Source organism: Pongo pygmaeus, chromosome 12 (assembly GCF_028885625.2).
Source record: "Pongo pygmaeus isolate AG05252 chromosome 12, NHGRI_mPonPyg2-v2.0_pri, whole genome shotgun sequence".
NCBI classification, from domain to species: domain Eukaryota; kingdom Metazoa; phylum Chordata; class Mammalia; order Primates; family Hominidae; genus Pongo; species Pongo pygmaeus.
This window is the reverse complement of record NC_072385.2, coordinates 93,325,288-93,351,225: the sequence shown is the minus strand read 5'-3', so window position 1 is coordinate 93,351,225 and position 25,938 is coordinate 93,325,288. Positions and strand designations below refer to the sequence as shown.

The window sequence follows — 25,938 nt, the reverse complement described above, 5'->3', positions numbered from 1 at the left end:
TTTTAATAAATCATGGGGCAAGGGATAGAACACATGACTCTTTAAAGTTTTAGACAATAAATCTTGGAAATGGGTTGTTTGATTATTACAGTACCCCTCTGAGGGCAATGAAAGGATGTAATGAAAAAAATCAGGCCATCAGAACACTAAATTATCCTGACTTACCAGAAATACCAGCAAAATCTTTCAATATGACCTGTTACTGGCCAAATTAGGAGGAAAATAACATCCAGTGCTAGAGATCACATTGAAAATAATTTCATTTGATTTTCATTAAAAACTTTCCAGATGGTGATTGGTAAAAGAAGCCCATATATTCTATCTATAGTTTAATGTATATGAGTACTACAGGAAAGAAGAAAACTTTAGAGATAATCTATTTGCAAATATTTCAGGGGAAAAACAAAATTATAAGATTTTCCTATGATGAAAATATAGTAATTATAATTATTTTTAAAATGTATTTACTTTTTAAAAATTAGAAAAAAACGTTTTACATGTATAACATATTTTGAAGTATATGTACACTATAGTTACATCCAGCTAATTAACCTATGCATTACCTCACAGTTATCATTTTTTGTGGTGACTTGCTATTTAAACATATCTTCCCACTCTGTGAGCTCATGTATAAGTTCTCTTCAAAATTTGATGATACAATTGCATGTCATTTTCTTATTAAAAAAGCATTTTCACATACCTTATCTTGTGATACTTATAGCACTTTGAGAATTCTTTTCACCATTTATCAGAAAAGAAAACTAAGTTCAAGAATATATAACTAAATTAGCCATGCACATAATACCAGCAAATGGGATTCAAAATGGGATTTTTTGACCCCAAGAATATGCTCTTTCTATAGTACTGCAATACAGCTGCAGGCTTGATAAATGATTTTGAAAAATAATTAAACTTTTTTAGATTGGATTTGATTTTGGGGCCAGTCTAAAGTTGTTTGGCACTAAGACTTTCGTATGAAATAAATGATCAGGTAAGATAATGCCATTAGGAACTCTGAAAAACAGGTATTATCTATGGCTCTGAAGATAATTTCAAAGAGCATTTTAAGAAGAGTTTTGAACAATAATAGTTATTATTCAAATCTAGACACATTTCAAAGGTAACTGATTTAAAGTTAATAATAGCTAGCATAACACTTTGCACACAGCATACACTCAGTAAATATTAGCAAAAAACCTTAAAGTACTTCCATATATAAGCACTGGTAAGGTTTTCTAACAACCAGTCTCATCAGAAAATTACACATGCCCATTAGGAATGCAAATTCAGGCAGATTCTCTTTAAATAGCTTTGTGAAAGTTATTATAAGCCTTACCATGTCTATACATTTTGGTCTATTTATTCCAATTTGAGAATTTAGCCTAAAGAACTAATCTAAAATGTGAGCCATGATTTTTTTGCTTTCTCAAAAATGTTTACTATGATATTATTTATGTATAAACATTTCTTTAAAAAAAACCTGAAAAAACAAAAACAATGTCAAAACAAAAACCAACAATAGGTGCCTCATTAAATAAATTGTATTCATTTAATGAAATAATACTTAGATATTAAGACTTTAAAGAATTTTATTCACATAATGAAAACTTCTAACGCAAACCTTCACAAAAAAGCAAGAGTAAAACAAAGATTATACCCGTACACACTAAAATGTAAAAAGTAGCCATCTCTGGTTTGTGAAATTACAATTTTCTCCTTGTCTTTTAAAAATTTCTTATATTGGGTATCCTATTTTTACACAGACATCTAAGTTATTTTATAATCAATAACTCAACAGTCAAAATTAAATTTTTAGCATGTGTCAGGCATAGTTCTAATCTTTTTGTACATACTATGTAATTTACTTTTCATAAACACCATTGATATAGAACAATTTATCTTGTTTTTATATGTGGAAACAGGCAGGGAGATATTAAATAACTAGCCCAATATTACTTTCCAAATAAATATTTGACCTGGGTCTTGAACCAAATGGCCTGATTCCAGAACTCATGTTCTTCATGGCATTGCTATACTGTTCATATTACACAGGCTGCTTAGCAATATGTCAGAATATATTAGTGTCAAGGGGAAAGTGATCTCATGCAACTGCGACCACATCTATAAAATGTTATAACCTTTTTGGTGAGATGGACTGATGGTGTATTAAGTGTACTTAGCTTAACTCACATATAACTAGTTTTCATGAATGTGTTACTTCTCCTTCCCAAGAATACAAAAGCTGTTTTACATAGAGGGATATTACATCTATTTTGTAATCATATATTTACAACCATTTATGGTATATTAGGCACTGGATTAAAAACTGGAAATAACTAGCAAGCTATAGAATTCATTGCCATAAATTTAACACTACCTTGGAGTGGGCATACGGTTTTAACCGAAACAGATTCTTGACCATGGGAATGGAGGCACTACCTTACGAGCAAAGAGATTCAGATTGTTTCCCTGCTAGAATATGCTTCTTAGGCACTACTGACTATATAGATCAAAGACAACACAGGTAATGTTATTGACTTCAGAAATTCCTGCTAAATTCACTGGCTAAAATTATGTCCACAAAACCACAGTGAAGGCATGAGTCAGTCATGATAATAATTTAGAATATTATCATGATAAGCTCAACTAGGAAGACATCAACCTCATTTTACTATGGATGAAAGCTATTGATGGATATTTTTGGTATTATTGATTCCATCTAAATGCCCTCTGAAATGTTGGAGTGTAATCTAGGTATTTTTTCTGGTTATCATTGCTGATTTTTTTTCATTATACTTTAAGTTTTAGGGTACATGTGCACAACGTGCAGGTTTGTTACATATGTATACATATGCCATGTTGGTGTGCTGCACCCATTAACTCATCATTTAGCATTAGGTATATCACCTAATGCTATCCCTCCCCCGTCTCACCTCACACCAGTTAGAATGGTGATCATTAAAAAGTCAGGAAACAACAGGTGCTGGAGAGGATGTGGAGAAATAGGAACACTTTTACACTATTGGTGGGACTGTAAACTAGTTCAACCATTGTGGAAGTCGGTGTGGTGATTCCTCAGGGATCTAGAACTAGAAATACCATTTGGCCCAGCCATCCCATTACTGGGTATATACCCAAAGGTTTATAAATCATGCTGCTATAAAGACACATGCACACGTATGTTTATTGCAGCACTATACACAATAGCAAAGACTTGGAACCAATCCAAATGTCCAACAATGATAGACTGGATTAAGAAAATGTGGCACATATACACCATGGAATACTATGCAGCCATAAAAAATGATGAGTTCATGTCCTTTGTAGGGACATGGATGAAGCTGGGAACCACTGCTGACTTTTAAAATGATCTATTTAAGAATCTTTATAAGCAGAGCCCTTTTTTCTTAATAAAGGTGGAATTCAGAAGTTAATAACATCGGTCTGCTTTACATCCTATACTTATCTTCCCTCCAAATTATATGAAAGTCTTATTTCAAATGCAAGTGAAAATATTCATGTCCTGTAGCTTGAGACCTTACTACATATAATATCACTGCACAGCATGATACAAATTAATGTCTTTAAGAGGGAGCTCAAAGGCATACAGAAGTATAAGACATGCCAAGAAGTTTCATTTAAATTTCCTTTGTTAATAAGGCAAATTTTTATATTTACTACTCTGTGGATAAATACAAGTATAACATAAATACATAGAAAAAGAAGCATTATGTTCTTTTAAACTATGGGTTGATCCATTGCAAGCACATGATGATGTGTCTCACTAGGTGTGCATGTAGTAAAACAGATTGATTTGCCAACCGACAGTTAAGAAAATTAATTTGTTGAGCATCATATTTTATACTAATTAAAAAAGAAAATTTGTAAGAATTATGTAAGAGAATGACCTAACATTTAATGGCATCATAATGGCATGAACAATTTAGAAACAGAAAGTCAATACCTTGGTTTCTCTAATATAAATGTATTATTCATGCTCTTCAAGCATTTTATGAAATGAAACATGAATCAAAGTCATTACAGAACAACTAACGAGTGAAATTGTATTATTTGCTGTCTCTTATTTTCAGTGTTGATTTTGTTGGAAAACAGTATCTTAAGACCAAAACTCTTGGAACTGTTGAGATTCTGGCCACTAAGACAGCTAGACCATGGGGAAGCAAACATCTGTACACATCTGCAGCCATATATGAGGTCCCTCATGAGACTTAGCAACAAGGTGTGTTTCAATGAGACAGTGTGTCTGATGTGTCCCCAGCACATTGGGACCAGCACACAGTGTTATTTGTACATCTGCTGAGTATCATTGAGGGTGTGGATAACTAAAGCCCTCAGTAATTATTTTACTTAATGTTTTCAAGCTTAATTCTGATCCTGTACTTGCGTGATTTATTTTTCCTTGTGCTAAATTCTTCACTGTTCTTGCCTTGATTGATCTTTCATTATCTATCACTTAACTAAAATATTAAATTCTTTAATTAAGTCATGTTTAAATGAGGACTTGTTTTAGTCCCTTGGAGGTTTATTCATTGCTCAGGTGCTTTTTCAATAACTCTTCTCTTGTTTAAAAATCAATAAATATGATTAATTTGCCATACATTTATGACAGTTCAATATATTTATTATGGAAACATATAGCTAACTTGATTTGAATTAAATTGGTTTATGCCTAGAGATCAATATTGTTCTATTCCTACAAAATCACCTTGAAAAAAATACTATTGGTTAAATAAAGAAGACAATGATGCATATTTATAAGACAATAGGTATCAACTGGAGAAAACTCTTTGCAGCTGGCAACATTGGGAAAGAAGGCCACAGACAGATTTATGTCATCTAGATACCAAAGAGAATGAAATACATGGCTCAGAAATTTGTTGTAAAGGAGAATGAAAGCGTATTTAAGGACAGGACTCTAAGGACTATTCATGGAACACATGAAGAAGGCTGATGAGGATAGCCTATGAGGCACAGTATAGTAGTATAGTAGAAGTGCACCAACTATTTCTCCGGGCTTGAACAACCAAGTCTAAGAGTAAGATAAGGTAAGACAAGGTCAGGAAGTCTCAGGGCTGGAGAGGTGGTGATGTTGCTGAATAACTGCTTTTCAAAGCTGGAGGGGACTTCAGAGAGTCTCTCATTAAAAAAGAAAAATTAAAGACATAATTGGTAATGGTTTTGACTGCTGCAGAGGCAACACTTTGCTCACAATCCTACAGATCTACTTCACCTGTAACTACAATTTTCCTGAAGACATAGAAGAAAAATCAATTGTTCTAATCCATATGGAAAAAAAAAAAAAGAAAAAAAAGAAAACTGCCAATGTGGTTTGACTAGCAAACCACTGGAGTTGTAGCTTAAGCATAATGGATTACTTCTTCCATTGCCACTAATCTAATTACTTTCCCCTATCTGTCTCCATTCCAGCAGGCATGTTTACTAGCCAAGCTGTATTACAAAAAAGGATAGGATGTGGGTAGGTAAAGCAAACAAACGGAAACATCAAATGCAAAGTCTTTCATTTCAAAGGACTATTGCTCTCTTATTCCACATGTCTCCAAAGAAAAGCAATCTCAACCAGGTGTGGCCTGTAATCCCAGCACTTTGGGAGGCCGAGGTGGGTGGGTCACCTGAGGTCAGAGTTCGAGACCAGGGGTGGGTCACACCTGAGGTCCGGAGTTCAAGACCAGGGTGGCCAACATGGTGAAACCCCATCTCTACTAAAAGTACACACACACACACACAAATTAGCTGGGCGTGGTGGCAGGTGTCTGTAATCCCAGCTGCTTAGGAGGCTGAGGCAGGAGAATTGCTTGAACCCGGGAGGCGGAGGTTGCAGTGAGCTAAGATCACGCCACTGCACTCAAGCCTGGGTGACGAGAGAGAGAGACTCTGTTTTTTTTTTTTTTTTTTTTTAAAAAAAAAGCAACCTCTCCACTTTTCTGAGACAGCAAGCACAGAGATGTTCAAATTAGGTTGACTATGCCATACTTCTTAATTATGTATCTGCATAATTATTAATAGTGCCCTCTTTTACTCACAAAAGTGCTCTGATTTGGACAATAAGTTATACTGTTATCCTAAATACATTGTGACAGGAATGTCAACTTATATAAGACACTAAAACAAATTTGACAAAATTCACTTTAGTAGATCATCCATTTAACATATATAATTCTACAAGTTCATAACTTATCAAGACTCACTAAGAAACAAAGATTTAAGCTATTTTTATATATTTATTGTCTTTCAAAATGTTTCCTTTTGGCAAATTACTTTAAAAAGTAAGGCACAGACTAATTTAGAAAACAAAAAAATAAATATCGTTTCCTCATACTTTCAATCTTATTCAGTGTTACATCACTTTTTAAAAAAATTTTGCTTTCTCTTAGGACAGCAAACATTTTTGAGATGGAAGAAAACCCATAGATCATTTACTTCAATGCCTTAATTTTACTATCAAGAACACTGCAGAGAAATGAAATGACTCGCCCAAAGCTGCTGGTCTAGGTAGCAACCAACTAACCAGACCAGTAGCCTAATGAGACAAGTTGGTTCTGGAACTCCTGACTCCTAAATACTTGTTTCATTCTGCATTCCATTCTGTCTCCTGGATTATATTGTCTATTTTATTAGGTTGGTGCAAAAGTAATTGCTGGTTTTAATTTAAAAGTAGTAACAAAACCAACAACTACTTTTGCACCAACCTAATAGAAGCCTCCTATCAGGAAGAACTTCATCAAAATCTAGCTTTGCCCTAAGCATCACATTTTCCCACTGGAAAAGGGTAGATAAAAAAGCAAAGGACCAAAAATAAAAATGATAATTTACCAACCTCTCTCTCAGGAGGCAAAGTACAGAGGTCTCTGCAAATGAGCATTTTAAAATGTCTTAGGCTATTGATATTTGATTGCTTTTTGAAGATTATGCAGAGTTCTCCTATCTCTCAGTCTTGTGATTGTCTTCAGTATGACCAATTGTTATTTTTATTTATTTTTTTATGTAACTTTTCTTTTAGGTTTGGGGTACATATGCAGGTTTGTTATATAGGTAAACTGCATGTCATGGGGGTTTGGTGTACAGATTATTTTATCACCCAGGTAATATGCATAGTACCAAATAGATATTTCTTTCTGATCCTCTCCCTAATATCAAAGAAGAGCAACAACTTTGGGAAGGCTGGTCCATGAGACATCATTGGGAATTGTAAACTAAACAAGAAAAACATAATCAAGACATGTTTCTTAATATTCAATCTATTACAACATTTTATTGGCTCTCAAAGCAAGTGTTAGGATAAGTTTTGCTGAAGAATTTGATGTTTTTGTTTCTTTTGTTTTGTTTTTGTTTTTCTGAGACAAGGTCTCACTCTGTCACCCAGGCTGGAGTGCAGTGGTGTGATCACAGCTCACTGCAACCTAGACCTCCCCGGCTCAAGTGATCTTCCCACCTCAGCCTCCTTAGTAGCTGAGACCGCAGGCATAAGCCACAGAGATAAAATGAAGATTTAAACCCAGGCTAGTATGGCCCCAAAGCGTGTGCCTTTAGTCATTATGTCACCAGCAAAAATGGCCTTTGGATGGCACAGTGTCCACAATGAACATCTACCATTCACTTTTATTCCATGTTCATGTTTAGGAAGCAACATGTTTAAAACGAAGATAGCTGGAGTCAGGCACACTGATAGCTTGGATGGATACACACACACACACACACACACGCACACACACACACAAAAGGTAAACACACAGAGTCATAAAACAGTAAGCTGGAAAACTTCAGGGTCGAAGACCCAGATCTACTTCAAAATGTTTCAAGTGCTTCATATATAAGAATCGACCATAGAATTAATAACCAAATAATCAAAACCAGGTCGATTTAAGAGAATATAGTTTACAATAGCTATAGAAGTCATGAAATATTGGGAAAGATGTTCCTTCCTTAAATAATTCAAACCTATAGAGGACACTTAAATTATCCAAACAAATAACAACCGCAGGATAGTTTAGCTCTAGATATTGTCAGATAAATATCTGGACTTAATATTCTTTACATTATTTTATTTGTTTTATGTTTACTTCTACACTTATATATTCATATTAACTGTTTATTATATTACATTATATTAATATTATTCCATTTTACTAGACTATGTGTAGGTCAGATAAATTACTTCCTAGAATATATCAGCTTATAGCATCCGAGAAACAACCCACATAGGGTTCTTTTTTGCATAATAAAACAGCTCAGAAAGATTCCCATGTCTGATCTTTTGTCTTTTCTGGGTAATCTGTCTGGCCTACTTCAACAACATGTCAGGATATTCTGAGGTACTAGGCCACCTGAGCCTAAGACCCCAAAAGCACTGAGCCTCAGCTCATCAGATTCCTGGCTAAGTAGTTTCAATGTCTGTAGTAGCCTCATTTGCTTATGCTTAATAAACTCATACCCTTTAGAGAAAGGATTCAGGTGTGAGTAACACATGCTTCCCCTAGTAATGCAAAGGATTAAGAAGCGAAGTAGAAGACAAAACTCTCTCCCTACTTCACATTCTTCTGAGTTCATTATTGCTATGAAAAATGAATCAGATTTGAGTTGTTCCTAATCTCTGCTCTTCTGGTCTCCATCAGAGAGGGCAGCCAAACTGTGACAGGAGCCATCTGGGATGGGGACAGGAGAGGAGAGAGAGCCCTGTAGTTTTCTTCTGGGGAAAAGCAGGCACAGGGGGTGGGTTGCTCCTAGAGCGGACAGCAACAACACTGACAGCTCATCATCATTTATTCTCAGCCTAAACACCAGCGGCAAGAGCCCCATCAGGTGGCATTGAGAGAAGGAGGCCAAAGAAGGCACAGAGAAGCTTTAGGGTGACTAAACATACACACTGTTGTAGGACTGAACATTCATACATCCATCTCCTCTAGTAAAGCTTGAGGTTTTCTATGGCAGAGGCTATGTCTTAGGTACCACTGTTGTCACAGCATCTTGCAAGGGGCTTGGCATGGGATTGATGCTCATAGAATATTTGCTGGAAGCAGGAATCAATGAATAGGGCCCAGCCCTTCTGGATTCCACAGGCTACTTCTGGCTTCTCAAACACACTCAGGCACATACACTTGATTTCAAGGACAAAGTTGCTGTCTATTTTTAATAAAGAAGCAGCTTGAGTGAATCCCATTTCTATTTCCTTACTCTCATACTGTCTTCTGTTTGTGTGAGCAAGAGTATGGACTAATTCCAGGCTTCAGTTCATTTTAGTCACAGCAGAAATCTAATCAGGACTGTATATTCTGTCTCTGTCCCTCTGTCTGCCTCCTTTCTCTTCCCCTCCTTCTTTCTCTGCCTACCCCTCCTTCTTACTCACCCTGCCTCCACCTCCTTCTCTGCCTCCCTCCATCCTTGCCCCTCTCTCTTTTTCTCTCTCTGTGATATACAAATCCCAGAAACACAGATATACACAGTGAACTGAATAGCTCATTTTTCAAAACTGTGTCAAGATTGTAATGGTTAGTGTGCAAGAAGGAAACTTGTCCTTGTAACATTAGGATTTTTCTTTTTCTTTAATTGTGCCCTAAGAATTAAACCCTGTGCAAATAGGACTTAATTTTGCGTTCTCACTTTTTCCTTAATAATTGTGTGTATATGTGTGTGTGTGTAAGACAAATGTTCTTTGTTGAAAGCTAACAGTTGCAGGCTTCTTTTAAAGGTTATAATTATATTTATAAACACATTGCTATCAGGCTTACTCCAAATAGACCAATAATTTGCCTACAAAAGGTAAATTTAAAAAAACCACCTTGTTCAAAAACAAATTTGTTATAGAAACACCTGAACATTGGTTTTGTATAAAGTATATGCAAGATGTAACTGGACATTCATGTGATTTTAGGTAGAATTTTTTGTTTGTTCTTGTCCTCCAGAGAGAATTCAGAAGTAAGAATGACTTGGAATTGGGCATTTAAAAAATATATCTAAAAATTCTATGTGCTGCGGAGGTTGGAATTCTAAGTTTTTTATAAGATGAACTGCTATGCAGGTCACTTATTCTAGGAAAGTCTCCTAATAAATAATTCTTACTGTTAACCACCTCCAGGGTCACAGAATATAATCTTTTAACCTCTTTTTAGTGCTGACACAAGGGAACAGCATCCCCTGATACTAATTCTTTGTTGTCATTAATTTAGATTGTCTGGTAACATATTAAAAAAAAAAAAGACCAAAAAACTGCTATTTCAAGTACGAAGAAAAGCTGCATTCATTATTCAGCCATATAAGGAAGTTAAATGCTACAGCGCCAAAGCAGGCAATGACAGAAAACTAGGAATAAAGAAGTTTCTTTTTAAAAACTAGGAACAAAGGGAAATAAATATTGTGTGAGAGAAAACAAACCAAAACCAACAATAACTAGGTAGGTCAGCTACACGGAGGGACTAAAACATTTAGCATTCCCTTGCCTCTCATACTCAGCTATTCATGGTCTTCTAGGTTAATGGAGAGTGGGGCACGGGGTGCAATGTGGTTAATACACGTTCTAGAATCCCAGAAAAAGATAAATGACTGCTCTAGTTTCTCATCTTCTGAGCAGCATGAGCATGTGCTGAGGTTAGTGTCACTGCACCACAGCCTGAAACATATTCCTCCTTGTGTATGGAAGCCATTCAAAGGAAGAAACAGTCCTGAATAAGACTTTATGGGAATTACAGTCAAGCAGTGCTGCTGAATTCTGGATCCACCCTTTATTAGCTGTGTGACCCAGAGAAAGTTAAATCTCTAAGCTTCAATTTCTTCATCTGTAAAATGAGTATAATAAGAGTAGCTACTTGATATAGTTGCAAAGATTAAGTCATACGGATACTTTAAGAATAGCATGAAACTTGTTGTTTAATAAATCTTAGTGCCATCACCATCATCACCACCACTACCACCACCAACACCAAAAATAATCACCACTACCGCCATCATCTCCAACACTATCACCACCAACACCATCAGCATCACCACCACTACCACCTCCAACATATCCAGAACCACCACCATTCCAACCACAACCATCACCACCACCATTACCACTATTTCCAAAATCACCATCACCAACAGCACTATGACCATCTTCCTCATTTTACAGGTGAGAAAGTTGACTCAGAACCTCAGTAACTGGCTGAAAGGCACAAAGCTGGTAGGGGACAGAGAGCTCAAATTTCCAAGTTTAGCGATCCTCCTAAGCCCATCTTTATCTCAGGAAATTTGTCATGGAAAAATGGTGTGGCCTTGGTTTCAAGGGTCACCACAAGGCTTCAGAATACCTAGGACCCCAGATATCTCATACGTAAGCATAGAAAAGCAAAAATAAAATCAAAAAACTCTATCTGGAAAATATCTTAGGGTATTTTATTAATATGTGAATTGTTAAGTATACTGCAACACCCGGTTGCCCTGTTATCATGAGCACCAGCCTGAAAGGTGAGGGACTCAGGTTCTGCTTTTCGTTCTTACCTTCATATCTTCAACTGTCACCAAAGAACACAATGCCTATTTCCATATTTAGCCCTGTGGAGACACTGTAGGAAAGAAAGAAATTGTCATCTACAGCACCAAGTCCTCAGGAGAAAGGCAGGAAATGAAAAAGAATTGTTTATTTAGCCTGGCTCTATAGTGAAACAGCTGTATAAGTCTGTGAAAAGAAAGGGCCCTGGCTTGGCTCAACCTTTGGCAAATAGATGGGTATTATGTAGGCAGCGTGTCGAGCCAGGAGAGGAGGCAATGGAGATTTCCTCTAATTCTTCCCATATTATTGTTAATTGCTGCTTTCCCTCCCAGGGCCTTCTGGACTTCCCACCAGAAATCCAGGGCAGGAACTGCAAGGCACTGTGGGAAGACAGCAGCTTGAGTCCTACCTGCCCACACAGCACCTTCCACTGGGACCCTCAGCGGGCTCACCCAAGGCAGTTACAAAGATTATCTCATATGCCACTTACCCACAGTACATTCAGCTATCTTCTCACCCTTTCCTGCCACCTGGCCCAGAGCCATTTAACTCTACCGTTGCAAGGCTAAACTTCTGAGTTTCATGGCATTTATATTGTAATAAGGGACTAATCGATGTTCTACCCCAAACAATAAATCTCCAAGGTCAGATTTCAGCCATGGAGGGAATATGATGAAGATATTTTATAGGAAAACCTCAATGGTTCCCATGATATTACAATGTTGCCTATAGGCAATTTTCCACATCTCAGCCTTGTTAGCTGACAGAGAAGCAAAACAACAAATAACCTCTTGTATGTCTTAGACCCTCAAGGTTGCTCTACTCAAAAGAATTAAGTATATTTAAATCTCCTTCCCTTGGTTAATGGTATCCTAAGGAAAGTAAAGCGAAGAAAACCTCTTCCCATTTCACAACTTAGTGTAAAATCCACTCAGATTACAAGATGGTGGCAGAGCAATAACTCTGAGAAAATGATGTGACAATAGCTAATTGTCAATCGCTAAGGACTCCTCAAAAGCTGCTCAATATCCATAGGATTAAAGTAAAGCAGAACCATTCCTAGAGACCCAAGGACTAGTTAACAAAGAGAAAAATAAAGTACTAACAATATTCTACTACAAATCTGTTAAATTCTCTTCAGGACCTTCAAGAGGCAAAGCAGTATGGAAGAACAAGCACATAAGCTTTTATTTCAAATAGAAAAGCGTTCAAATCCTAGATCCATAATTTATTAGCACTTTGAAGAAATTACTTAATCTCTCTAAGTTTCAGTTTTTTCATCTGCAAGGTCACTTACTTACTTCCTTGGGTCATTATAATATCACATGTATAAAAAGCATTTGAGAACGTGCTTGGAAAACAACACAGTAATACCATTAGTCTTCCAAATTTTGTTTCTACACATTCCACAAACAAAAAGCGTTCTACAAATAATAATCCTTTAAAGGATGTATTCAGGTTGATTTAAGTACCCTCATAATGATTTAAAATCCTGTTATACAAAATGTACTTTCACTTAGCCTTTCACTAATTTTGATAATGGTCCTGTCTATTGAAACTGCCCATACTCTTAGATTTACCAAGGTATGAGTCCATCTTACAATGCACATCCCATTTTTCTTTTAAATTATGCTTTTGTCCTCCAAAAGCAAATGGAAATATTTTGTCTAAAATCAAGGCTTCCTATAGTTTACAAAATGTTTTTAAAATGAAATTTTAAATGAAATTTCTACTTAACAGAATATGCATCTCATTATCTCCCATTTTAGAGTATAAGGAGCATATTTTCTCTATTTCCGTTATAATTCGTAGCCCACTGATGGCCACAAATCTGTAGCTTATTAAGTATGTGCAGATTAACCGATATATAAATTCTCCTCTGCCCCTAACCCAGTAAAGCAATCAGCCTTCTATGTAACGGCCTTGAATGATGACTAAGAAAAGAGCCCGTAATTTAAACATTTCAATGTGGCTGAACTATGAAATCTCAATTGCTAAGACAAAATTCCTTTACATAATGATATTATAACCCCAAGCTTTAATTAGTGCTGGAAAAATAAGATTATAATAGCAAATATGGCAATCTGGTTGACACCATAAACAACCTTTCTGCACATAATCAATTTAGGCTCCTGGCAGTACTAAATTCAGACTCGTAAATGTTTTTTGGCTCTTATCCTATCTTATTTTTTATAATAGCTATGCATTTAGAAAACATGCATTTATAAAAACATCTTGTAGTTATAATTTAGGTTTGCAGATGTATTATATGTGATTTGGCTCTAAAAAGAGATAAATATTCTGTTCTGAAAAGAGAATCCACTAAAGCAGAAATCCATTCAAATGCTAAAGTTATTCCATACAAATTTCTTACATTGGTATCTTACCTAGGAAAATTATATGTCAATATAAAATATCATACCTCCATAGTATGCTGTAAAGGTAACAGATAAAATTCTACTGCTATAAAGTAAAGCTTGAATATGTTGGAGTTATTAAATTATGTGCAAAAATTGGTATGTGCTAACAGCCTTTCTTTTCTTGTGATATTTTTTCTAATATTTTTCATCATTTCTGATTTCTCCACACAATTCTTCTTCTGTTCTGATCACTTCAAATTTTCTTAATATCTTCATTTCACCTTGTTTACATCTGGCTGTCTTATTGTATTTTGTTCTACTTTCAGAATTGAATTGCCATCTCATATAGCTAAGTCTATAGAGAATTCTATAGAACAAGAAAAGAACACAGGTCCCATAAATAGCAAAAACAAAATATTTATTTTCCCTGGAATATAATAATAATTCCGTAGAACCCATATAATACTGAAATTTTATTTCCTTTCTAGTCTTTTTTCCAAAAAGAGTAAAATGTGATATAAATATTGAGCATCAGACAGCTATATTTGTTAAGATGTCTTACACATACTATTTCCTAAAGTTAATGAAGTTACAACTACACTGAAAAATATAATAGTTGTTAAAACAAAATTAACTTTGGGTAGGCCCGTTGTTTAATATGTTATACTATGACTAGGAACCTCTGGTAAGCTGATATTCTAAGGAGTATATTAAGTAAATATTCTAACTTACATACTCTGATTTTTCAACTCTGTATTTTAAATATATAATACTAAATGCTCATAATCTTTTGAATTGTCTTCCAAAAATAATACTATTGCTGGGCTATAACTAAGTAATTAAATTTGATTTGTATCTACATTAGTTAATTAGCCTTATCATTTTTCCAAAACAGTTAAGCTAATGTTAGACCTTGAAATACCAAACAATATTTTGTAATAATTATTACCATTAAACTAGAACCATTAAAGAACAATGATTAACAGCACTTCAAATGTGTAGATATTACCTACCAAACCACAAATCAAATTAGCATATTCTTCATTTATTTTTTATTAGCTGTTAACATTAGACAGAATTCCCTGTTGTAAGTCAAAATTAGTTGGCATTGGTTTAGTATGTGTCATTGATTGAGTTTATAAAAAAGCATGTGCTAGCTGTTAATTATATCTATTTAATGGGATTTTGCTTTGTAATTTTAAAATGTTTTGCTGAGAATATATTTTATTAGAAATGACAAGCATCACTTATCAAGTTGAAATAATTCAACTCATTTATGTGAGAATATGAATAAATATGTATAGACATTTTTATATTATAAATGTAAATGGCTACTTCTACACTAAAAATAAGATCAAAGATTAGGAATCTATCTTGTTTTTGGAATCCAACAATCATTAAAGCTGTACTGCCTCTTATTCTCCATCTTTGATCAGATTGGACCTTATTTCTACCTTGGTTAGGGACTTCTTAAAATTAGCCTTTAAATTTAGGCTTTTCCAGGAATCTCTTTATGGTGCTCTGGAAAGAATAGTAAAGTCTGGCTTTGTGCACAACATTAAACAAACATTTTTTTTTCCAAAGTACTTAATAAAGCTTGGTGGCACCATCAGCCTTGTTTAAGTACTGTAGGTTTTGAAGGAGGACATCTTTCAAGATTAACTATGTAATTTAATGAGATATAAATTCATTCTTAAAGATAAGTTGAGTTTAGTCTACATAGTCTGACTCCATTGCATGATGACAAACTCTTTCACTTGGATCTGACTGTATGGAAATAAGACAACTGCCAAAGGAAAAATGATCCATAAAAAAATAATGTTTTCTAAGCTGCTAAGAGGGCAGCACAACTCCATTTGACCCAGCAACCCCATTACTGGGTATATACCCAAAGGAATATAAATCATTCTATTATAAAGACACATGCACTCGTATGTTCATTGCAGCACTATTCCCAATAGCAAAGACATGCAATCAACAAATCTTTGATAATGTTTTTCTAGAAACCTTGTGTTTGAATCCTGGTGCTTAATTTAAGGTTAAGTCCCAGCCAAACAAATTTGTACAATCAATAGACCTATTTAGCATCTACAAAGCTTGTCAGTAATAAAACTCTAGGAAGTCAAGATGAAATCTCTTCAAAATTAAAAATCTAGAAAAAAGAAAAATGTAGGGCTGTAATTTCATTCCACTTATAAATTAAATGCTTTGCCATTTCTAAAATTTCACATTTCAATTGAGCAAATGAAGTATAGTAACAATTTTATAGAGCAAGAAACTTGCGATTGATCTTGAATACTCCTAAGAACATACATATATAGATGGCATGAATTATTAGCCAATTTTCACCAACTCCACCAACGTTTACCAATTCTCACAAGAAATCTAAATTTCTAAAGACGGAATTTGGCAATATTCCTTCCAATTTAATTGCATAGGATGAATGTTTTAAATGGAACTTGGCAGAATAAGTTATTCTATCAAATCAATGTCAATCCTTTTTAAAAATCCTTTTCCTTATTCTTCTGCATTGTACCACCCAAAAGAAGGTTACTTATGGTTTGGTAAAAGTCCTGAACTGCAGAATAGATAGGGAAAGACTGCTTTTCAAATAAACCAGTATAGAGTCCTTATTCTTAAGAAAAGGTAAGATTAAATTTTCAAAAGAAAATATGCTTAGTCAAACAAACAAAACAAAACACAGATTAAAGGTGTTTTAAGGGCTACCCTTATGAGTTCATTTAACAACATGAAATATACCTTTAACAACACGCAATACACTTTTACATGGATTACAAGTGCTATCTACTACAGAAGGGTTCATAATTGAAATGATTAGTAAACATAATCATTAGGGAAAATATAATCAACAGGGAAAGAATTCCTAGCAAAGGAGTAAAGTTCACTTGTGTTAACCTGGGCACACATGAACTTTCCAATGCAAGACCATTGAAAAAATTCTTTCTTGGATATGAAGGATATTAATTTGCTACTAGATCACTATCTTTCAGTAAAATGAGTATCCCAACAAAACACATCTCAATAAGTGGAACACTAACAACATTATAATTAACATAAAACAGATATTAATCAAAACACTATGCTCCCTACACACATCAGAAGATGGATATTATAATCCCTGCTTTGCTTGATTTCATTGTGATATTGTACTCGACACTACTTATCACTATAGTGTAACAACAAAGAGATGTAAAGACACTGGAAGGCTCTTCCAGGAAAATCTGTTCTCTCTGCCCATCCCCTCCCCCTTTTTGGTTTGTTTTCTTTCTCTCAATTTCAGTAGGAGAAATTTCATATTTAAAGAGCATGCATTCACCATTTGGCATATCATATGCCATTATCATAAGAGTTAACTATTTTAGAACTGTATTTATATATTCATTTTTCTTCCCTGAAATTTCTAAATGTCCAATGCTTCAACCAACATAATCACTCATTTTAACGTCCTTTGTTGTACTGCAGATATTATAGCCAGCCTCCCTGCCAGCCTCCCTCCCTCCCCCCCAGAAATTGTTCATACAGTCAGATTTTCTGGTGTGCTTTTGGTGAGCTGAGTGCAACACACTTTCCTAGGCAAAGGGGGAACAGCCCTCTAAATATCATCTCTCAGTGGAAGAATCACTTAACAACTGGGTACTTCATATTACTACATGAGGACAGTGCCACTGTAAAGTACCAAGAGGAAGAATAAATTTTTCCTTCTTTTCTCTCACCTGCTGCCTGACAACTAGACATGTGGACAGAAACTTATTTCTCTCTCCATCGCTGTATCAGCAGGGTAGAGGGTTTGTTTAATAAGGATGTAAAATAAAACCAGACTTGAACTACAAAAGGGCTGGATGGCCTTTCCCATGTTGGCATAGCACTGAAGAAGCAGGATTGGTCATAATTTAGCATTGGCATTTAAGCAGAAACATTAACTTATATTGTCACAAAACACAATGTCACATAAAAGCCACAAAAATATTTTCAGCCCGCCCTGGTAGCCAAGAAATTCTTTTCAGAGGTGTTTCCTTTTTGGGTTTTCCCAATTTGTACTCAGAAATGAAGTTAGAGACCTATTGTGATGTTTTAAATATTCCTTTTCTGAGTATATACCGTGTAATTTGAAATAGAAGACACATTTTTAGCCTGTCTTAAGTCATCTGATAAACTGTGTCCCATCACTCATTTTATCATAGTCACCATGTACTTAAAATGTGTAAATGTATAAAAGTAAAAATAAAATTCTGATGTAAATAAATTTCAGATCTCTGTGTGCAGAGCATACTGCTAATTGGCACCCAAGCAAAGACTGGTATCTTGAAAGAGATCTTGTATAAAAGCTATTCCATTCGTTGTATGCTATTTAATTTAAAAAATGATGCACAGACTCACATTCATAAACACACTGAACCACACACACACACACACACACATATAATATAGAACTTACACAATTTCATCATTCTGGAATTCGAGCTCTCCACAAGTGTCCTCAAAATCCTCCCCTCCACCTCTGGCAGTCCCTTCGATGGTTTTATATGGAACGATAACATTTCCTCGAGCTCCAGATGTTCTCAATACTTTCACCTCCATGATGCCAATGCTCTCACTCACATGAGTCACAGGTTCCTCAAAAGTAAAAATGCCTGCATGGTCATCATCAAAAATAGTTACAGTGGCAGTGGAGGGAGATCCGAGGCAAGCAAGTGTAGAAACATGATTGGCTTCCAGTATGCCATCTTCTGAAGCTTCAGAAGATACTTTGACATTGCTGAGATGCACAAGGAAATTTTCATCCTCCTCAAAGATATCATCATCTATGATACCCACTCTGATTTCCTTCTGGGTCTCACCAGGCTTAAACACCACAGTTCCTTCAGTAAATTCATAGTCAGACCCAGCATTTGCTGTGCCATCCTCTGTTCTGAAGTCAACAAACACAGTGTTGGTCAAATCACCACCTCTGCGGATAATGGTAAGGGCCACAGTACCACAGTTCTCCAGACACTGATATGTCCCTTGTTCAAAGAAGATCTTACTAACAGGGTCATTTTCAGTCACCTCAGTGTTGACCTCATGCATGCTGACAGCCTTCCTTGCTTGGTCAGCTGCATGCCTCTTTAAAATGTTGCCAGCTCCAGTCATGAGGCGAGTAGCTTGAATGCGATAAAATGCTCTACTTTTTTGCTGCTGACTTAGGACTTGGTAGTTAGCTAATTCTATTAATTGCTCTATTTCTTTATCTGGATGTTTCTGCTTAAGTTCCTTCAGAATCCTAGCCATTTCTCGCCTAGCTTCTTCATCATCTTGGTCCCTCTCATCCACCTCCAGAACCAGAGCACCATCTAAGAAATTTTCAACATGAGAATTGACCACTTTCCCATCCATTTCAATTTCAGTCTTAGAAGATGGCCTGTCTCCTTCATGTTCAATAATCATCCCCCTCTGCTTGCCAGCTCGATACCTCTTGTAGACATACTTGTAAAACAGAAGTCTCCTATCCGCTACCCAAGCGAACACAACACAGATGGGAAAGAAGAAGAAAGTAAGCAAACCTTCCCAGACCTCCACAACGCCAGGAGATATGACAGACAAAATAATGTAAAGCCAGGTGTAGGCAAAGATGCTCCAGGCTGCCGTCACAAAGAACACACGCAAATGCTTAATCTTCCTTGTCTCTCCATCAGGGACCACATAAACACAGAGTGCAATAATGATGAACATATTGAATGCAGCACTTCCCACGATGGTGCTAGGACCGAGGTCTCCTGCAGTGAAGTTATGGCCGCACACTTCAATTACTGAAAGGAGAATCTCAGGAGCAGAAGATCCCAGGGCCATCAAGGTCAGGTTAGAAACTGTCTCATTCCAGATCCTCACAGTTGTCTTGGTGGTCTCTCCATTGGGTTTCTTTATGGTTATTTCTTTTTCTTGAGATGTGATGACTTCTATAGAGGACATGAACCGATCAGCTATGATAGAGACTCCAAGAAACATGTAGACCATGGCCACAAAATACACAGTAGCTCTAGCAATTTTGTCCCCAAAAGAAGGGTCTTGGGGTTCCCAAATGGGCAAAATCACCCCTTTCTTACAGTAATATGATCCAGTACATTCACCAGTTTCATTTCCTTCTCCTTCCATTTCTGTCTCAGCAATTACACGGTCCACATGGGAAAATAAGAGAGTCACAATAACTAACAGATGAAATCCCATTGAAAAGGTGGGTGAAAGACTTAATCGCCACATGTTGTACATGACACTTCCAACTGTCACAACCTACTGGTAAAAATAAGATGGGGGAGAGGGCAGAAAAAAAGTCATGTCATTAGAGCTGCATCCAAAGCATTACTAATTACTTATTTTTATTACTCTTACCAAAATTTGTGTATATTTGACCATCACAAAATCTATGGTGAATGATTGTTCTAAGACTCCATCAGTGACTAAGCAATCCTTTGTAAAGTTTACAACTCAATCTTGCTGTGAATTTACTACATGTAGTATCCATTCACTGAGCAAGATACACAATTGACTTATTGGAAAGGAAAAGTTCAATTTATATAGCCTTGCCTTATTAAACACACATTTATGCATGCTAATAGCCAAAAAACACAGGAATTTTGAAGCATTAAACAATTTCCTCTTTTTGACTAAAGCAGATTTTCTTCTAAATTTGTGTTGGTACATCATCTTCCAAAAATGGTTTCAATGCCAAAAGCACCTTATTACAATTGATGCTTTGAAAATCAGACTCTGAAACACCAACACAAGGCCTGGTGATTATCTTAAATGCCAGAGAGCATCTTACACTGTATTTCATGAAATCATGTCCTATTGCTCCACACTTACTTGGAAACACAAAACTTCAAGCTTGCCTGAAATGAAAGCTCAATGGCATTTGTTCTTGAGGAGAAAAAAATTCTGCTATAATGCAATATTCCCACACATTAAGTACAGTTTTTAAAAGCATGTTTTGATGAGAGCACATTTCTTCCTAATTTTCAGCCAGCCCAGGTCTGCTGATACATTAGCAGCTGGGCATCTGGTTCTTCAAGCACAGCTCTTCACATCTGTGTACAGAGCCTGCTTTTCTGCAGGCTGGAAAGGAAGATAACCAGGCCAAGGCCTAGTTGTGGGAAAGAGCCTGGCAGGCTGTGGAATCAGCGTCACCAACCTTAAAATGTTCCTTCTCGGTGTCAGTCATATTTTCCATGGTCATTCTAAAATACATATTAGTTCTGTCGAGGGTTCAAGTGACCAAAAAATGCAGGACCAATAATTCCATTTAAATTAGCTCATGTGGCATGACAACAGTGACCACAAAATATACACATGATGAAGGACGGTAGGCAAGGAGGGCCATGGCAACAGAGTCAGTGAGCAGCACACAAAGCTTGGTAGGCATAGCGGTGGACTCAACCACCACGGCCTTAAGTTCACCCACCAGCTCAAGCAAAACTCTACTCAGACCTTACATCCCCTCTGCTTCCAGAACCTGGGACGGAGGTGAGGGGAAACTGAAGTAGAGGAAGGTCTGCTCCAAGTCAAGGTAACTGTCTCCCAGGCCTTGCAGGACAGACCAAGTTATGACATCAGATAAAGCAGCAATAGGAAGAAGCCCTGAGTCAGAACATACCCTTATGTCCTGGAAAAAGTTAAAAGAGGAGCTGGATTAGAGGCTTTCATAGCTTCGGGCTGGCTGAGAGCCACCCCACATTCGCCTACACTCTCTGGCTTATGTTTGCTGCTGATGGCTTATACTGCAAACTGCACCAGGGCCCAGGAGAACACCCTTGCCTAGGACATTCTGGCAGACCCTCAGAGATCCCACCATAGCCTAAAGCCCTTTATAGCTCATCACTACAGGGAGATAAGCTTCTTTGACATTTTTCCCATACTAAAGAAAACCAGAGGAGGGTTACAGCAGTAGAATTTGAAACTAAGTAAAAGGCTGAAAAATAGAGGCAGCATATTTTCAAAATATGCAAAAGTTCTGGTCAGTATGTCTGTTTGTTCAGTCTTTGAAAGGCTTTGAGATTTCTGCTTGAAACAAAGTGAAATTTAACCATCCTGCAAGAATGTTGGAAAATCTAGTTCCAACTCCCTTGTGTATCCATTTCATCCACAATATTTATGCATACTTAATATGTATTTTAGAAAGACTTGCTAGGCTCTCTTCTAGATCCTGAGAATTCACCAGTGATAAAACAAAGTCTCTGTCCTCACAGAGCTTATATTCTAATGGTGGAGGAAACAAACAAATATAAATATCAGAAGCTTAAAAAGTCCTATGGTACATGTGTGTGCAGAGCAATCTATAGAAGGCAAGGAGTGTGGGAGTGTGTGTGTGTGTGTGTGTGTGTCAGTGTGTATACACATGGCATGCAAGATTTCATATTAGATGGTTAAGGAAGGCCTCTCTGATAAGGTAACACTTGAGCAAAGTCCTGGAGGACACGAAAGATCAAGTCTTGTGGATATCTGTAGGAAAAGAATTCCTAGCAAGTTCAAAGGTCCTAATGGGAATCATGCTTGGCACAGTCTAGAAACACAGAAAACCAATGTAGCATGAGGGCAATGGACCAAGGGGGCAGGGCTCAGGAGTGAGAATGGATCAGGGAACACTGAATTGCCATAAGGCATGGGCTTTGATGGGGTAGAAGATGAGAATCACTGGGAGGTTCTAATCAGAGGGTGATATGATCTGATTTTTCTTTTAGAAGGATCTCTGTGCTGGTTCAGTGCAGAATAGACTGAAGGGGCAAGGGTGGAAACAAGGAGACCAGCATTTGCTTACTATATAAAATCTAATTTATAAGTGATCTCAATACTTGGCAGGTATACAAAATGATACAGAAGATATCTAACATTTAAAATGGTGAAAGAAATGTCTTGGGGACCTGAAAGAATCAGAAAGGTGAAATATTTGTAATAAATAGTAGTACTGAACATAAACACTGAAGGGAGATTCAAACCTGTGTCTGTCTCCAAGACTGATATAATTAACCACTCCCTTCAAATTACTGCCAAATCGCATCATTCCATTCTTCACATTTCAGCCAAAATGAAACTCCTAAAGTGCAGATCTGACACTCTTCACGTCCCTTAAAACTCTTCATTGGTTTCCCGCTTCCCTGAGGACAAAGCTCAAACCCCTCAACAGGCTTTCTAAGACCTTTTATGATCTGGCATTTGAGCTCCAGAATATGGAAATTATTCCCATTCCCTGAACTAGGTAACAATTTCTTACATCTTGGATATAAGTTTTGGATTCTGTATCCAAAATTATTTTGCTTTTTCCTTCTTAGAAGCAAGTTTCAAAAGAGCTCAACACCAAATTATAACCAATTTCCTGAGAGAATACTAGATTCCATTCTTAAACAGTCACAGACACCATGCTAAATTCTCTCTATACATATCAATTATATTTAATATTTCCATTAGCCAGCATTGCTATGTTACAAAATGCCTAGTGTTGCTATTTCCATTATAGTCCATGAGAACAGCACCCCTGGAATTGTGCAATACACAGTACCCTAACAATAATCCTAAATAGTAGGTATTATTAGCCCATTTAGAGGTTGGATAACTGAGGCTTAGATAGGTTAAGTACTTGCTGAAAGTCATACAGACAGTAAACCCCTCAACTAAGACTCAACCCCTGGTCTTTTTCCAAGACTGATATAATTAACTGCTCCATTATATCATCCCTGATAGTGTGTGAAGTAATCTTTGAGAACTATTGGGGTTGGCTTGGACTAGCCCGTTGGAAAGCCTCTTGGCTTCCATGCAGAGTCAGGAGGGCCTAGTTAGCAAAAGTCTTGTGGAAGGTTTCCAGTAGCCTGGCTTTCATCTTATGGATTAGACTCAAACAGACAAGCATCAATAACTGTGATGTAACATGAGGGCTAGCATGTTCCTAGAGACAGCTGCCCTTCAATCTGGTCTTTTAGCAATTGCCTGGCAACCTCTTCCTGCATGCACTGTCAGGGCAATCTCCTAGGCCAGCCAAGAAAAAGCCCTGCCCTTTATCCCTTCCCTAGCCCACATCCCACAATATGTTCTTAGCCAAAAGGTCACCAGATGTCTAAAGGTAGACAGATCAGTAAAAATCCATCATCATTATCAGAGAAAAAGGAAGGGGGCTTCCGGTGTTAACTAAAAACATTACAATTATATGCAAAAGAGGGCAGTATTATAATTTGTGAACAGTGGACACAGCACACTGATGTAGCTTATTGGCAATGAAGCAATTGGAAAGAACTCTCTGGACTTGAATTTCTTTTTCGTATTAAATTAATGCCAAATCCAAATGCCCATGAAGATGTGGAATAGGTGTTATCTAAATGTGAGTTCCTTCTTCATCCTTTTGTCTCCTTTCCTTCAGGGTCTTTCCTCTATCAGATTCAAAGTAGTTCTACTTAACTCTCCCCATTTTCCCTCAAATATATATTTCCATACAAATTAAGCAGAAAGATAAGAATAGAGACTGTGGATATGTTGATTTGCTGCCTGGCTTTCTTATATTCTGCCTTAATTTACCAATACAAAGTATAGGCTGATTTTTATGGTGGATTCAGATCAACTCGTACAACTATGAGCAGTACTAACTTAAAATACCCATTACATCATCCAAATGAGACTTCAGCACAGTATCAAGAATACCCAAATTATCTTCTTATCACTATTTATTTTAAAACAACACACAACCCATCACCTACAGATTATAAACCCAAATGGCACTGACAAAGGATGGTAAAAAGATATCCAGCTGTGAATAGTCCAGCCAGCTGTGTTAGAGGAAGAGGTCACAGCTACAAGGAATAGAAACCCACATCTGCAAGAGATAGATCAAACGGCTTTTGCAAAGGATGAGGGAGAGCTTTTGGAACAGAGGCCTGAAGAGTGGTTGGCAGCATAGTGACCATTCCCTGCTGGAAGCTATAGCCAGTTTTGACTACCAAGGAGGACGTGACTCAGAGCAAAGGCATATGCTGGCATTCCTACCAGCCCAATATATTGGACAGTCAGCCTAATGGCATCCTCTTGATTGGCAGCTGGGGTTATTCCAAGGAACTCCTTGATGGCCTTCATCAGTACTTGGAATTCCCTTCTATGTAATTCTTGCTGACCGAAAGCCTCAAAGCTAAGCAATTAATCTGTTTCTAAGGCAACATTAAAGCAACCATAAATCCTTATCCACTAGCAACGCAAGCACTTCCAAATGCTTCTAGATAAAGAGATGATGCCAGAGGATGAAGGCTTTTCTCATCTGACCATCTCACCTAAAGTGAAAATTACTGCCCTGGCTCCAGCCTCAGGCTATCAGACCATGGCCAGACTTCAGGAAAAAAAGAAAACCTCATTTACACAGAGACTCTCTGCTAATACCTAATATTCCCCTCCAAAGAAAGAGTTTCCTCTCTGCTGTTTAATACTTTGGGACAGGTCCTGAAGGGCATGGGCTATGAGTGGTCACATCACAGGCTCAAGCCTTTCTCTGAAACTCACAAAACAGAAGTCAGGCCCCTACTTTATGTCCAAAAATACCTGCTGAAACTGTCCAGGAAAGGAAGAAACTAGGGTGAAGGTAGGCAACGTGGTCACAAAAGGAAAGATAGACTTAGGATATAAAATAATGAAGTTGTTGAAAACTCATGAGATGCACTGTTGGCCCTTTCCCCTGCTTTATTTTTCTAGATAGCACTTATTACTTTTTTGGTTTTGTTTTTGAGACAGAGTCTTGCTCTTGTCACCCAGGCTGGAGTGCAGTGGTATGAACTCGGCTCACTGCAACCTCTGCCTTCCGGATTCACACAATTCTTCTGCCTCAGCCTCCCAAGTAGCTGGGATTACAGGTGCCCGCCAACCATGCTCGGCTAGTTTTTTTTTGTGTGTGTATTTTTAGTAGAGACACGGTTTCACCATGTTAGCCAGGCTGGTCTTGAACACCTGACCTTAGGTAATCCGCCTGCCTCAGCCTCCCTAAGTGCTGGGATTACAGGCATGAACTACCATGCCTGGCCAGCTCTTATTACTTTTTACATGCTATATATTTTATTCAAT

At 36.9% G+C, this 25,938-nt stretch overlaps 1 protein-coding gene across 10 annotated transcripts in view; it reads right to left on the bottom strand.

Moving 5' to 3' along the window:
- The window catches only part of SLC8A1 (solute carrier family 8 member A1), a 389,853-nt gene that overhangs the window by 290,477 nt on the left and 73,438 nt on the right, over positions 1–25,938 (bottom strand). For 7 of the 10 annotated variants that reach the window (XM_054474978.2, XM_054474979.2, XM_054474981.2 and 4 more), the window contains one exon: positions 18,320–20,148. In XM_054474978.2, coding sequence (XP_054330953.1) covers positions 18,320–20,127 — 1,808 coding nt within the window. In that variant the 5' untranslated portion in view covers positions 20,128–20,148. Of the gene's footprint in view, positions 1–18,319; positions 20,152–25,938 lie in introns of those variants that run through there. The other 3 variants (XM_054474975.2, XM_054474980.2, XM_054474977.2) reach the window with 1 other exon arrangement.